The sequence below is a fragment of the Terrapene carolina genome, unplaced genomic scaffold (genome assembly GCF_002925995.2).
Source record: "Terrapene carolina triunguis isolate 2854851 unplaced genomic scaffold, T_m_triunguis-2.0 Scaffold715, whole genome shotgun sequence".
In the NCBI taxonomy this organism is placed as follows: Eukaryota; Metazoa; Chordata; order Testudines; family Emydidae; genus Terrapene; species Terrapene triunguis.
Genome location: NW_020665066.1, coordinates 453394 through 469736, shown reverse-complemented (window position 1 = coordinate 469736; position 16343 = coordinate 453394). Strand labels below are relative to the sequence as shown.

Sequence of the window (16343 nt, the reverse complement as noted above, 5' to 3'; positions counted from 1 at the left end):
CCTGCACCCTGAACCCCTCATTTCTGGTCCCACCCCCAAACCCGCACCCCCAGCTGGAGACCTCATCCCCTCCTGCACCCCAACCCCCTGCCCAAGCCCAGTGAAAGTGAGTGAGGGTGGGGGACAGTGAGCAACAGAGGGAGGGGGGCTGGAGTGAGTGGGGGTGGGGTCTCAGAGAAGGGGAGGGGGCAGAGGGCAGGGCAAGTGTGTTCGGTTTTGTGCAATTAGAAAGTTGGCAACCCTATCTGGCAGCCTACTAACAATAGCTTACCTGGGACCCACAAAGTCCAGTTCCAGTGTGAGGCTCCAGCCCTGAGGTCTGATTGGCACAGTCCGAGAGTGGCTGAATGGCCAAGTTGTTTTGCTTAAGCCAACAGCAGGAACGGGAAGCTGTCTGAACAACTGGGTTCCACCCTGCTGTGCACTGTGTGCTTCCTGCTCCCCATCTTGATTTCCTGGCATCCTGAGCTGGCTTGACAAATGGCATATGATTTGTGGTTCCTGATCTCCAGTTTTTCTCCTGCCTCTGACCCCCTGCTATGCTGACCAAGCCAACTCTTATCTTGTGGCTATAGACTAGAGGTGGGCAAACTACGGCCCGCGGGAACCTCCTGCCCGGCCCCTGAGCTCCTAGCTGGGGAGGCTAGCCCCCGGCCCCTCCCCCGCTGTTCCTCCTCCCCTGCAGCCTCAGCTCACTGCACCGCCGGCGCAATGCTCTGGGCGGCGGGGCTGTGAGCTACCGGGCAGCATGGCTGCCTGTCCTGGTGCAGCTGTAGCACCACCAGCGCTCCAGGCAGCACGGTAAGGGGGCAGGGCAGTTCGGGGTGGTGGTCAGGAGGCGGGGGTGTGGATAGGGGGCGGGGCGGTCAGAGGGTGGGGAACAGGAGGGTTGAATGAGGGCAGGGATCAGGGGGCAGTCAGGAATGAGAGGAGGGGTTGGATGGGGCGGCGGGGGGCGGGGCAGGGGGTCTGGGTGCGGTCAGGGGACAGGGAGGGTTGGATGGGGCAGGGGTCCTGGAGGGGCGAGAAGCAGGGTGTGGTCAGATATGGGGCCGGGGCTGGGCCACACCTGGATGTTTGGGGAGGCACAGCCTCCCCTAACCGGCCCTCCATACAATTTCAGAACCTCGATGTGGCCCTCAGGCCAAAAAGTTTGCCCTCCCCTGCTATAGACTGTGGCTCTGACTACTAAGTCTAGTCACCCACGATCCAGCTGTGACAATGATCAAACCCAGAAGTGCTTTCAGGTTTGGACAGCTGTGTCAGGCTAAGCTTGGCATTACAAACCTGCTTGAAAGGGGGACATATCCTCTCAGAATATGGAGTGTCCTTTACAGTTTTGTAGCCCAGGAAGCTTACTGACCCAGCGAATGTGTAGGCAAAAGTTTTGTATAGTTAGAGTACTTAGAGCAGTCAACATTTTGCTTTTAAAGATCTAAGCAGACACTATAATTTTTCCCCTTCTTGAGATGATTGGAAGACTTTAGAACTGTCAAAAATAAAACATTAAATGCAAATATAAACCATAACTATGAAATAAACTGTCTAAAAAACACTGACCTTCACACATTCAGTTTCATTAAAGGGTGGGCAGCTGACGGAAGATGTAATTAAAACTGGTCCTACTGCTGTGGTTGTGCAGTCATACTTCACACAGTTTGAAATCCAAGCAGTACCGGGCTGTTTAAACATTGTAAAATATCACCATCATCAGAACTTGGAACAAGACGTCACAAGTTGTTATTTTTATTTCTGAAAACAATGCACTTAAACACAGTCCTATCTGAATTAACACAAAAATACCTCCTGCAAAATACAATCTAGATGGAACTTTTTGAGCATAAAATTACAGTGAGGATCACTAAAAAGCTTAATCAAGATGTAATCTATTTCAGTGATACAGCAAGAAAGCCTATTTTTCTGTTTGGTTTTACATTTTTTTTTAAAGAGGCATCAGTTCAATATTGTTGAAACATAAATGCATTGCTAATATAAGGCTAAATATGTCCTTCAATGCACATGCAATGGGAACCATGCCCAAGTCAGATGTCAGAATTTGCATATAGCATCTAGTTAAGTTTTGGGTCACTTCTCAGTATTTTCAAAGGTAATTTTTTTTTTAAACAAAAACTTACCTTAAAATTGGAGACTGTCCCATTGCTGAAAGTGTGGAGACAAGATACGTTCTTACAGTGACCACAGCAGGTTGTTAAATCTTTTGGAGGCTCATATACTTGATTCTGCAAAAATCAAACATGTTAGTCCTGCTCTATAACAAGACAGAGAATAGATATTACAATTGTTTTTAATATATTGATACCATGTTAGTGTCATGGGTTAGATTTTTCAGGCTGGTGTGAAGCTTTTAGAATTATTATTTTACATTTCACTCTACAGCTTATACACTCACTTTTTATAAGATGCTACTGAGCTTGAGCCAGCTTTCACTGCCATCAATGTGAAGAGACTGACTTTGAGAGATGAACTGAGCCCTTTGCAATTTTTAAATAGTGCATGTGACTGCTTAGCCAACAATCAACGTGCTTTTGAATTCGGATGTATTACACATTGTAATCAATATGTATTCAGGAAAATTCATACATTAAAGACAGAGAAAAAGACTTTTGCTGTGGATTAATTCACAGTATTTTGTACAGAGACAAGATGGCACTTTGGTTGTGTGGGGGATGGGGGTGGGGGGTTATATAGTTCATTTTTACAGGATTTCTAGTAAAGTTTTTCTTCATTTTTACAAATATTTAGCTAGATCCAATTTCTAGTTGGTATTTGTGCACCAAAGAAGCTGAGGCTAGAGGGGAAAGTGGGGTAGAAGTGTTCTATTTCTTCTCTAGGAATTTATACCTCTCATCATGATATCTTAGTGTTACACACCAGTACTGGCTCTTCTGAAACCAGAGATGGGCCCCAGTTCTGAGCCCCCTTGCATTCTCTGGACGCTCCGATCATCATCCGGACTTTCAAGCTAAGTCCTACTTCTATAATGGGCCAATGTAAAAACCCTATGTAAGCAGCCCTGAGGAAGTTCAGCTCCAATGTGGATCTGAATTTTGTGGCAAAGGCTAATCCCAACTCAGAGTGGCTGATCCACATGTCCTCCAGGAGTAAAACTGAACAGGGGTTATTCTGGGGTGAAGTCTAGGGTTCAAAAGTTAAATCTGCTTTGTTTACCATGCATATTCTATGATCCAGCCAGCCACAGCCTCCTATACCCCCAACTCATGCAGATTATTATTGCAAAAGTAATGTGCACAGGAAAGCACTGCATAGGTCTAGGCCAGCCAGCATACCGAAGCACTAAGTTTGCTGCATTAATGGGGGCCAGAGTTTGACCTTAAATTTACATTATTATTAACAGTACACAATTTTAATCAGAAGAGCTACAATAGATCATTAAGGAAGGAGCTCATAGTTGGTTAATCTCAGCACCCAGTTCCTATGAATATAATCAGCGAAAGTCATAGTTTAATCAAGATTATTAAACACAATACGAATGTCTAAAATTCTGAATTTCTTACAGCTTCACACTTGATGACACAGTTTGTCCAGGAGATATTTATCCGATAGTATTTGGTGGAGGGATCAATCATGTTTGTGCAATAAGAAGTATGGCAAATGCCATCAGGTGTGTGTTCCATAATTGTCTGTCCAGGACGCAGTACTCCTCTCTCGTTACTCAGACACACCTTGTCTCTCACTGCAACAGTATATAAAAATATACAACACACTCACACAAATCACTTTGGCTTTACAACAGCTAAGCAAAATGTAATGTTTATTACAGAGTGACTAGGAAGACAAAAGTTAATGTGGTGTTTAATATATCTTTTTTTTAAAAAAATAGGGTCAGATCCTCAACTGAAGGAAATTGGCATGGTTCCATTGACTTCAATACAGCGATACCAGTTTACACCAGCTGAGGACCTAGCCCTATAGCTTTAATAAGAATGTTTAATTGCATTCACTACAGCCCCAAAATTGTTCCGACCATAATGATGCCTGATATGTAGAAGTGGATAGAATATTCCATTATTAGGAGCCTTAAAATGACTGCAGGCAAAAGGCCATACAATCAGTGCTTAATTTGTGCGGGGGCTTGCCAGGGCTGAGCCCCCGCACCTCTAGGCTTGGCAGTTCATAGCCCCAGCACCTCTGGGTTGCTGCGTCAGTTATGAAAGCAAAAAAATTGCTTGAGCCCCAGCACCTAATTGCTTGAGCCCAGCACCTCTTTCATTCCAAATTAAGCCCCGTATACACTCCTCTGGCTGTGTACATCTGGGTGAAAGGGAAACACATTGAAGTTTATATAATGGAGAAGAATTTCTGACATACAATCTTATCAGGGTACAACATAAGAGTTTGAGGCTATACCCAAAGAACTTCACACATACTGCAGTCTGGAGATCTGCAGGAATTGAAAGTGGAGACCTAACAGATTGCATTTCATGTGCAGTGTTGTGCTTTGCATCTGCCCTGTTTCTCTTTGAAACAGGACTGGATCAAAGCAAATTAACAAACAGTTAATGCGTGTCAGCAGAGTGAATGCAGGCAATACAGCATGGCAGGCTAGCACAGGATAAAATCACACCCCAGCTTGCCAAGAACTAAAAGTTTGTGTAGACAAGCCCCTAGACCAGAAATAACAACATGTCTTTGCAGAAGGTGCCACTGACTCCATCTAGACAGGCACACACCTGCAACCCTTAATAGTGGCTCACCGAGTACCTTGTGTGAATTCCTGCTCCACAGAGCAGCACAAGTCTGAGGCTCTTCTGGCCCCATTCTGTACTTTCTGAGATATGATTCTGCACAGCATTGAGCACTGTGACTTCCATCCTGCAAAGCACTTAAGCACATACTTAACTTGCAGCACCTGTGCCACAGTCTCACAACGGATCAATGGAACTACTCAAGGGCTAGAAGTTAAGCATATCCTTTACATGCTTTGCTGGGCTGGGGCTAGTGCTCAGTACTGCAGGACTGAGCCCCGTGAAGAGAAACATGCTGCATGAATTAGCTGTTCATCAGCATCTCAGCACTGCCTCCAACTCATGTCCCCGATTGCCCTGCTCTGCTCTCCTGCTGTGGGAATTATTTCCAGGTATGCAGGGGGAGGCTGTACACAACTATGCAGTTAGTGAGAGCCTAACATGTACCCTCCTTTTTCTCTGTTTCATCCCACAACCCTATGTGTGGGTATTTCAATGAATTCTCGCCCCTCGGTGCCAGGCTTCAGAAGTGAATGCATGGTCCACAGCAGGTGATCCACCCTTAGCACTGTAGGGGATATGTCTTTGACACAAACTCTTCTCCGACTTACCGCACTTGTACTTAGTACAGCCACAAACATTTTCTGTGCTGTTCTGAAACTGTTCATCTATCTGCAGTTTCTCCCCCTATCCACACAAAAGAAAAAAAGATAATGTGATGTCACAAACAAGTGTTTGCCTGTTTGATTTTTCTCCCTTAAACTTTCGCTTCAGGGCTAAGTAGCATAGTTAATACACTAGTCTCTTACCTCTGAAGCCTTGAGTGGAATCTGACTTTGGTCACTCACAAGTGAAAATTAGTTTAGTAGCTGTGACTTATTGGACATTTGTTTATGCCTCCAAAGTGAGAATGATTACAGTATAAGAAGAGTTTGAAACTGAAGTGGAAAGGCCATGGCAGGTCAAGACTGAAATCCAGTGGCACACCCATTAATGGAAGTCTGCCTACTGTATGGGCCACGTCATTTGCTGGGATAACTCCACTGATGTGAATGGAATTATACAAGCAGAGAATATGATCCTACGTTTTACATTGGCCAATTTTCTTTCATATGCACTAAGATTAATCAAATTCATCCCTCCTTTCCCCCCCACCCTATTCCAAACAAACCTCTAAAAACCTATTAATAACAGCTTTATTGTTAGCTTTTTCTAAATAGTTAGACTATAATATTTCATGGAGAGAAAAATACTATTTGTTCATTAAGATGTTAAATTATATTTGTTATTGATTATTCCAAGGATAGTACATTTTTCTGGAATCACAGTGAATTCAAAATGTATTCATCCCGCGAAGTAATTAAGCATGTGCCGAACCTTAAGCACGTGAGAAGAATGCACGTAAGCAGTCCCATTGAAACATGACTAAGTGTTTTACTGACTCAGAGCTTGATGTTTAAAAAACACTGACATATTCATCATGACAGGATAGTATTAAATTAATGATAATGTAAGTGTTTAATTTCTGACAGAATAAATGCCAAATCCTGCCCTCTGATGTGTGTATGCAGTTCCCGTGTATGTATATTTCAGGGCAGGATTTGATCCTAAAAAAGAAAAGCAAATTGATACCTGCTAGTCATTTTAGTCTGCATGATATTTTTTTCTTAGATTTTAAACCATGATTCTAATAACAACTGAAATGTTCATGACTAACATTTCAGCTATATTATGCCATAATTATCTAATCTAATCTATCCACTAAAGCAATGTAAAAAGAGGAGAAAGATAAAGAAGTTCATCATAATTTACTGACACTTTAAATATTTTTGCTAAGAAAATTCTAAAATAATTCATTTTAACAAGACGGATTCCATACCAGTTTGCACTGAGGTTTAGCGACTGTATCACATTCACACTCTAAAATAAAACAGAAAAACAGAAATTGTCATTCAGAAAAGTATCTTGCCATTTGCATTAAAACAAAAAAGTGTCAAACAGCACCAAGTAGTCACTACAGAAGCCCTGCTGGCTTTTGAAACATCTCCTGCTGAGCCCAATACTGTGGACACAAATTGCACCTGACTTCTGTTCCAGCCTGACCCCCAATCCCAAATAAATGGATCCTATAGACCACTTTGCCCCGTAGCTATTAGAACTATTTATTTTACGATCTCTCTGAAAAAAGAAAAAATCTGGTAGACTGAGAGATTCCTTGCTTTGAGCTGGCTACTCCCTATTTCATCTGCGCACCAGCACCTCTCCATGTATCCAAAACAGCCTGTACTCTGGGCAGGTTAACAGCTGAATAACTTTGATTATTTTGTAGCCTTCAGGCTAAAAGGCCACAGAGATCTTGCCAGCTCAACAGGATCTAACACAGTTAAAATGAAAACAGATCATTTTACCACATGTACGATACGGACAACACTTTTCTGGGCTCCAAACTTCCACCAAAGACATCCCTAGTGCACAGTGGAATTCACGGCAACGATAAGTTTCACAAACTAAAAGAAAGAAAAAAATACCTTCAACATGTGGTTCTAAATTTTTTTTTTTTTTTTTGGGATGAACAGAAACACAAAGCACAGGCAATGAATTGCTCACTCATGAAAAGCTCCAGCTGGGGTGGGGTGTGAGGAGTTGCATTTAAAATTGTTTTACAATGCTCCGTGTTGATCTCGGTTAATCTCCACTATTCAGTGCCAGGAATGACCAGTACCCATGCATGACATAGATGTATAGATGCTGCTTTATGAACATGATATTTTAAACATTATAAGAGTATAGGTTCAGCACTGGAGAGGACAGAATTATATGCCCAACAGGAGAGATATATCTATTCCACCATTTATAGCACTTGACATTTATTACTAGGAAATTCAGTGCAGTGACTCTACTATTTTCATTTAAGAATCACACACACAAAAATCAAATCAAATCAACTTACCACACTGGTATGCAGGGCAACATCTATCCGTAGTGTTGCCATCCACGGTAAGCACTTCTCCTTCCTGACATTTTGGTATCTGATCAGAGCAAACCTCACATGCTGAAGAAGACAAAGATTTAAATACAAGAAAGGAAGGGAACTGAAAATGTTATTGAGGCACAGCACACAAGATCTTACTAATTGTAACTGTATTTTGCCTGCTGAGTCACTCAGCTGTCTTACAGCACCCTCAGTCTGCCTGAACATAAATACAGTACACCCTCGCCATAATGAACCCCTGGGAATCCAAGCCATTTGTTTGTTATAGCCAGGGGTTCGCTATACCGAAAGAGCACTGCTGGACTGATACCTCAAGCCCTGCAGCAGGAGCTAAGAACTCCTCCAGCCCTGGGGCCACAGCCCGAGCAGACAGCTCTCTGCCCCCCGCTGCAGCCCCAGGGCCAGAGAAGCTCTCAGCTCCCTGCTGCAGTGGCGGGGCTCCAGGTGGGATCCAGGGACCAGGTTCACGATAGTCCAAGGTTCATAATTGTTAAAGGCTTTATAGTGAGGGTGTACTGTATCTTTGATTCCCAACAAAAGGCACCTGTTGTATCATCTTACTTGAACTTGCAGCAAAAACACAGTATTGAATTTTTGGTATCACAGGCATTTCTACTTGAAAGATTTATGACATCAGACACAGGCAAAAGGACAATGGGTTGTGCAGGAGAAAGCTCCACACTCAACACACAGCTTCCATCCTAACAGAGTGAGCACAGAAAGCTGTCAGCAATGAAGAATTCCTTTGGTACAAATGCATTTAAAGTTTGTCCCAGGTGGAAGTCTTTACTGAAACCCCAGCTATTTGACAGTTTTTCTTTAGTGCCTTAAAGGTTGCATGCGTGCCAGGAAGATTCACCCTGTGCTCCACTGAAATCAATAGAGTGCAAAAACAAAGAGTATACTCGAGAGACACATACAGGAAAGTTTATTGGCTGTACGGCAAAGATCTATACTGCAGCAAGTGGAAATCTTGCATGATGCCAAGAGTGTTGTTTTATTATTGATCTACACCAACAGTTCTCAAACTTATTTGATCAGGCCCCCCTTCTTTGTGTCTGTAGTCATTTATGCGCCCTTCCCCCCCCACAAGTACATATACCACAACCCAGTTCTGAAGGCAGCGCCACGCCAGCAGCAGCACAGAAGTAAGGGTGGCAATGTGAATAGTGATATTAATCAATATCACTTTTCACAGCAGACTTAGCGCCACATTGTCACTTCTGCGCTGCTGCTGCTGCCACCTGGGGCTGACAGCTGGAGCCCTGCGCCACCTCCAGGTGAAGAATTGGGGTGGGGGGAGCCTGAGCCCAGGCTGTCTCTTGGGGAGGGAATGGGGGGGGGGGGGGAAGGAAAGCCCGAGCCTGGGTGGTGAGGCTCCAGCTGTCCCGTTTATCCCTGCCTCACAGGTGTGCCTGGCCCTTCTTCATGAGCCCCAGCCACCCAGGGCTGACAGCCAGAGCTCTTTAAAAAAAAAAAAAAAAGGCACACTGCTTATGCCTCCCTTGAGGCATTCCTGTGCCTCCTTTGGGAGCCCCCTCCCCCATAGTTTGAGAGCTGCTGATCTACACTATGCATGGCCCCCACTGGCCCAGCCCTCAATCTCCCTTCCATGGAATCCCCAGTTCTGCTACAACAACATGCAGGGCTGCTTTGCAGCTCCTCAAAAAAAACACACATGGGATGGTGTCTTCCCTTGTCCTATACACACAACAAACAGTTTTTAAATGGCATCTGGGCTTTACACTACTGTATTGGGTGCCCCACTGTGGCCTTAAATGATACGTGATTATCCAGTTATCCTTGCCTATATGCTAACACACACAGTCACATTAAGTGAAGATATCATACCACATATATAAGATATGCAGCAGGTCCCCTCCACACGAGCAGCAATCAGAGTTTGGTCTTCTCGGCAGTTCTGACTCTGCTCCACTGGTTCACACTTGAATGGGTCACATTCTAAAACAAGCACAAAACATTTTTTGTTAAATGTCAATCTTTGGGCAAAAGTATGGTGCCCCCCCTTGCCTGAGAGAGCAAAGGGGGGAGGCACTATAGCATCACCAAGGCCAAGCCAATCTCAGAACAACGTATCTATGTATTTAGATTTATGAAATAATAAACCAAAAGGCACCTACATCCCAGACTCTGGACTCTTTTGTGTAAATAACATTCTCCGTAACCACTCATCTTCATCCGTTCAACTAAATACACCACAGAGGAAGGTAAGTAGACAACTACATCATGAAAACTGAGTGCAGAAAATAAAGCGAAGGGAAGAGCACAGGAGGAATTTCTGTCTCTTCTTACCTAAGACTGGGAGGAGGAGAGCAGCTGAGTGGGGCTTCCTGAGCCATCTGGGTTGAGCAGGACAGTCACAGACAGAACAGCTCAGGAGGTAGCAAACTCATCAGCACTCTTTACATTTGAACTAAAGAAGGAGCTGCATTCACTAACCTTAATGCCTGCTTCCGGGCACCAGCTGGCAGAGAGGAGACCATAGTCTTGCAACCCCAAGTCACTGGGACATAGCCCTTTAGAGCAGAGGACCACCGCTAGGCATGTTAGTCATGCCCTTGCCTAGCACTCTACAGAGTGCTAGGTCACATTTCTGCCTGATCCTTGCACAGAAGGCTCCTTTGCCAGTGCACCTGCACAAGATGCACTAGAATCCAGCCCTGGGTTTACAAGTGAAAGAGAGCTCTGTATACAGGCATAATGAGGATGTCTGCACTGACATTTTTTTCCTGTGAAACTCAATCCATTTTTGCAAATGGTTTATAGTTTCACTCCAAAATTTTCACACAATGAAATCCTGCAAGAACCTCTAATCTGTAGCACATAAGAATAAGTTCGAATATTGCAAAATGCAGACATTTCTGCCAAAAACAGTTCTATGTTTTTACTTCTTCATAAAATACCTACCACAAGTGTAATTGGGACAACAGGAATCTTCACGATAGTAAGTGACTAGCTTTTCCAGGCCCTTACATTCAGGGATAAAGGATTCACAAAAGCTCTGATTACAAACTATTAAAAAAGACATACAAAAAAGAAATGATGAACTTCTACAATATTCAGTACAGGTCTCTTATGTTAAATAGAAAACATCAAGTTGTGTTTCTGGTTCATTGTTAAAAAAAACCCCAAATAATAATAAAACACATGCAAAAAGGCTCACTGGAAGCAGCGTTAGGCTAGAGCTGAGCACTTGTGAAAATCCAGCTTTAAAAATCTATTCCCCATGGAGAACTCTTTGCAACAATTTGATCTCAATCTGTCATAGGCATGAACAATGATAGTAACTTGCAACCTTCGCTCTTGAATGTGGGATCTTCTAGAAACGTATGAATATAAAAAGTTTCCCTAATTCTGATATGATTTTTTGCTACCAATTTACTTTGCAAAGAGGGTAAATGATCTCTATATTTCTTCCAAATTAGGAATTATTCTGTTGATTTATTTTTATTCACTAATTAAAAGAATCTATAGACTCTAGCCTATAACTGCTTTCAATAGTTGCTAGATGTACGATTCATTCAAAAAAGCAACAAATCCAGCTGCAAATTCAGATCCACATAAAGAAGCCAGGCAGCCAGTATAAGAATTTTCCTGCATAACAAATCAGCTTTCACCATTCTGACCCCAAAACAGCATGTGTAGTATAAAAACAAACCATAGCACAAAGGAAGTGGGATATGCCAGAAAGGACACTTCATATTTTCATATACTTTGTTAAGGATACTTACTACAGATCTTTTGAGGACAACAGGTCTGATCATCAGGAACAATCAGGGCCACTTCCCCAAAGCGCTGACAGTCTAAATCATGAATATCTGAGCAGTTGTATTCCACAGGAATAATGGTCTCATTTTCAACACATTTGTGCATGCAGCATCCGCTAAGGGAGGTTTTCCAAATCTCCCCTACTGCGTGGGGTGCTCCCAAACTGTCTGTGCAGGCTAAATTATTGCAATAGAAGACAGAAATTTTTAATGCTGTTTCAGAGTTGACCATCTTGTTGTTCTATGGCATGTGTGTGATTGCAAACTAGTGTCGGGATCTGGGCTAATGGCCAGTGCTGACCACTCCAAATGTAAGAGGGAGGATGGGTGTGAGTCAGCGTCGCTGGGAGGACATGCTGCAATGCTGGAGCTGTCACTCCAGAGTACCTCTGAGTTAGGCATCATCAGCCCAGCCATCAGATAGGGAACTCCACTAATTAGTGAGGCCTGCTCAAGAATGTGGTCATCACTTGACAGATGGCAAAAATCAAAAAGGGGAGATCAATACATACCACACTTCTCTTCTGGAATGCAGAGAGCGGAGTGAACACGGTGAAGAATGGTCCCCTCAGAACAGACACAGCCCTCTGTCAGCACTGAGCAGGACTCTGAATCCTGAGGAGTGGGCTCACCATTCTGACAAGTGCTTGGAATGTCACAGGCAGCTATACAGGCCTGGTAGGAGGTGTCTTCTGAGCAGGGAAAGGCTAACAAAGAAATAAAACGCTTAAAATAGACCACATTTTGAAGATCTATAGCACATAAGGGTATTGTCTGGTACAGAAGGGCACAAACAGGGCTGTGTGAAATTCCCCTCCGTTACATTGATATGCATTGCTCAGCTCCTATATGCAATCAGAAGTGATCAACAAATCTAAACAAAATTGTCAAGAGCAAACTTTGTAAACAATTTAACTCATTTTCCCTCCCACATAACATATTTTCCCCAGGCAATAGCTAGCCTTTTTGGGGGCAGTGGGGAGAGGGCCAGAGAAACCATCCCAACACACAATTTCTTCTCCCTCACAAACCAGTTCAGATTTTTAAAACATTTAAACATGTGGGTTATCTTTAAATATATTTTTATTGAAGTAGTTTGAATATTTCCCAGAGGAAATGAAATGACAAATATCTTGATTACTGTAGCGTCTGGCACAGGGGTGGCAAACCTGCGTCTCCGGAGCCACATGCGGCTCTTCAGAAGTTAATATGCAGCTCCTTGTATAGGCACCGACTCCGGGGCTGGAGCTACAGGTGCCAACTTTCCGACATGCTGGGAGGTGCTGGCTCTGCCACAGGCCCTTCCCCCACTACACCCCTTCCTGCCCCCTCACCTGAGCCTGCCATGCCCTCGCTCCTCCCCCTCTCCCCAGGAGCCTCCTGCATGCCATGAAACAGCTGATCGGGAGGTGCGGGGAGGTGCTGATTGGCGGGGCTGCCGGTGGGCAGGAGGTGCTGGTGGGGGGAGCTGATGGGGGGCTGTTGATGTATTACTGTGGCTCTTTGGCAATGTACATTGGTAAATTCTGGCTCCTTCTCAGGCTCAGATTGGCCACCCCTGGCTCTGGCAAATCTTTATCAACTACACCAAGTTGCATATGCGGGCAACAAAACTCAACACCTTTTCACCCAAATGATTATGAATGGAACTACTGATATGCTGACATACTCAGGGCTGGTCTACACCCAGCCGCTAGTTCGGCGGCTGGGGATCGAAGTTCTGGGTTCGACTTATCGCGTCTGGTCTGGACGCGATAAGTCGAACCAGGAAGTGCTCGCCGTCGACTGCGGTACTCCAGCTCGGCGAGAGGAGTACCGCGGAGTCGACGGGGAGCCTGCCTGCCGCGTGTGGACCGCGTCTGAACCGCGGTAAGTTCGAACTAAGGTATGTCGACTTCAGCTACGTTATTCACGTAGCTGAAGTTGCGTACCTTACTTCGACTTGGGGGGTTAGTGTAGACCAGGCCTTAGTAGCTATTGGCATTAATGATTCTGTTGGATGATACATATTGGTGCTGTCTTTTGTATCCAATACAAACTGCTTTTTCACGTTCTTCTCTTCTAACAGCTGCAAATATGGTTACATGAGGCGTGTGAATGGTTAGTCGGTTTAAATGACAACATCTAGTCTCTAGTTTACAGCAACTCACTTTGATATAGTTCTGTCTGCAGAACACCTAAGATGAGATCCTCAGCTGGTGAAAATCAGTGCTTCAATTTTCACAAATTTACAGCAGCTGGGGATCACTCTTCTTTTAAAATCACAAATCTTCTATTTTCACTTGCAGTACAAAACAATGTGCTTGCTTTAATCATACTTCTTGAAAACCTTAGGAGAATATCACTCTTCTTTCATATATGGTAGCTCTTTACAGGTTTATCAGTGCTAACGAATAAATGAGAAATTTTATTAAATGAGTGTTGTGGAAGGTCATTGTCCTGCAACAACCAGCTCATAGCATTGAAGGGAGAGATTTTTAGTTTTAATAATGGTCAGTCTCCTTACTCTAATGGTTTCTACGATTATTATGCGTACATATTTCCTAAAGAATCTACAATGGCAAGGCCACTAATGTTAGCCAAAAATGGATCATCATCTTCTTGGTCTGAGAGTGGTGGGGAAAGGACATTAGTTCTAAAAAGTTGTGTTGAGGCCCTGCAAGTCTGCAGTCTGATCAGCACAGAGTGCAGCATGCCCACTACACCCCTCGATGTGATGATGCCTAACCCACACAAAGTTGCTAACTGAAATGATGGCCATGATGGGAGGTCAGAACTCAGTTTACAGAGGGAGTGCTTGCTCAGGAATGGGGAAGGCTCAAGTTAAAACAAATACCCTAAGGGTTAGTTTGAAGCGGGAATTGATCTTACTCAGCTCATCACTACCAAAAATACTCATGATACCCCACAGGAAATATCCATCATGCCCCTATAATCACAGGATTCTGGGCTCTTAAAAACTGGATCACAACACATCTCCATCTAGCAACCAGAAAATATGAAGACGACTTCACTGTTTTTGCCTACTACATACCCCCAGCAGAGGTCACTATGGTATAACAATAAAAGAGGGTGATGTCTCTTCAACAAGTTTCAAATACTTGACTATATTCCAAATTTATTTTGTGAGCTCTATAGTAAAATAATAATTTGCAAGTTAGAGCAGTATCAGTTGAGAAAGTTACCAACCCTACAATCTGCTTTGTAGTTCACAGTTTTCTATACTCTGTACTTAAAAATCCTTGCCCAAAAAAACAGTCCCTTTTATTTACAAAGATATCACATATGCCTGTATGAAAGATTTTTATTTGATTTCCAAATATTGTGTGGCATATGTGTGTGTGTGTGTGTGTGTGTGAGTGTGAGAGAGTGCGCGCATATATACTGTATATAAAAATATCATATATGTCATGATTTTAAAGTACTGTTTTCCACAGAACCTTCCCTGTTCCATTTCTATTATATCATTCTCCTGGGCCATGCACTCCTTCATCTACCGCACCTACAGATGGTAGCTGTAATCCACGTATATTCATACTGGTACGTACAGACCATATTTATCTCTGAGGCATTCTTTAATACTATTTATGAAGAAGTATTCATTCAAGATCCTCTTCTCTCTCTCTCCAGTTAGTGCCCTTTACTTTCCAAACACCCTCTTATTGCTGCAGTCCTTCCTCCAGCCAAAGAAGGCTGGGTGCAACTTTTTTCAAAGCTCTTTAGTGTGAATCTGAGAATGGGCCAGAGAGGGTCACACCAGAGCAACAAGAAAAAAAAAATCCTTTCCATTGTTCACTCTCTCCTGCAGATATCTTAGCATGCTACCACCTGTCTTTGTTCTAGTTATCTGTCTAGATTCTAGGTAATAGATCATTCATCACCATGGCATCTGAGCATTTATTAAGCAAGAACTCTGATCCTAAATGTATTGTGATGCTGCAAAGCAGGCAGATCAGCTAATGTGATCTATTTCTATAAACACACCACACTAAAAAACATTGCATTATCTTTGACTTGCAATAACTCATGCTTTAAAGAAACCTCATGCAATACACCTTAGAACATAGTACTTACAGCAGTAATCTGAACTTCTCCACTTTATGCAGATATTAAATTTGTTACACATGGCCACATAGGCAGCCAGTGCTACACAAGGATTCTGAATGTATTCCACATCTTGAACCCACAGGTCACAGAATAATTCAGGTGGAACCTAATAAGTAATAAATACATGGATTAATGTTGCACAGTGAATGTACCTTCATATCGTGATGCAATAGGGTGAACATCTCCACTACTTTGGGGATCCTATCATGCAATTATATGAGCTAGTGACAGGGAAATCACAAGGTCTGCCCGGCTGGACTGAAGGTACAGAAGCGGCATTGGGCACCCAGCCTTCCCAAGTAAATGAAGAGGATTTATTTTCCAAGGGCATCTGAAAATGAAGATTTCTGAATGTAAAGAGAATGCAGGGAACTCTTATTTTCCCTGAACCAAGTAATTTGGGATGCTTAGGGCAAAAAGTAATACTATTCTTCCCAATGGGAGGCACAATCATTCTTGTCATGAAATACCTCATTCTCTGTTTTTCTTCCTTTTCCCCCTGTATTTCCATCTAGACTTTAGCCTCTCATCTAGCATTACCCTCCTATTTCGTGTGTGAGAATGCAGGGTATCTAGGTGTAGTCTCCTTTAGAGAGAGACACCTAGAAGCAATGATAAGTTTCCAGTGCCTGCTCTTGGATCAGTGGCTCTCAAACTTGTTTACAGGTGACCCCTTTCACATAGCAAGCCTCTCATTGCGACCACCCTTATAAACTAAAAACACTTTTT

At 43.3% G+C, this 16343-nt stretch overlaps 1 protein-coding gene across 1 annotated transcript in view; it reads right to left on the bottom strand.

Moving 5' to 3' along the window:
* OTOG (otogelin) overlaps positions 1–16343 on the bottom strand; it is a 142223-nt gene that overhangs the window by 14532 nt on the left and 111348 nt on the right. The window contains exons 40-51 of the mRNA XM_024210431.1: positions 15582–15720; positions 12020–12214; positions 11472–11684; positions 10648–10752; positions 9571–9681; positions 7678–7779; positions 7136–7234; positions 6607–6647; positions 5339–5414; positions 3537–3715; positions 2136–2240; positions 1561–1680 (exon numbers count right to left, since the gene is read on the bottom strand). Coding sequence (XP_024066199.1) covers positions 1561–1680; positions 2136–2240; positions 3537–3715; positions 5339–5414; positions 6607–6647; positions 7136–7234; positions 7678–7779; positions 9571–9681; positions 10648–10752; positions 11472–11684; positions 12020–12214; positions 15582–15720 — 1485 coding nt within the window. The remainder of the gene's footprint in view (positions 1–1560; positions 1681–2135; positions 2241–3536; positions 3716–5338; positions 5415–6606; positions 6648–7135; positions 7235–7677; positions 7780–9570; positions 9682–10647; positions 10753–11471; positions 11685–12019; positions 12215–15581; positions 15721–16343) is intronic.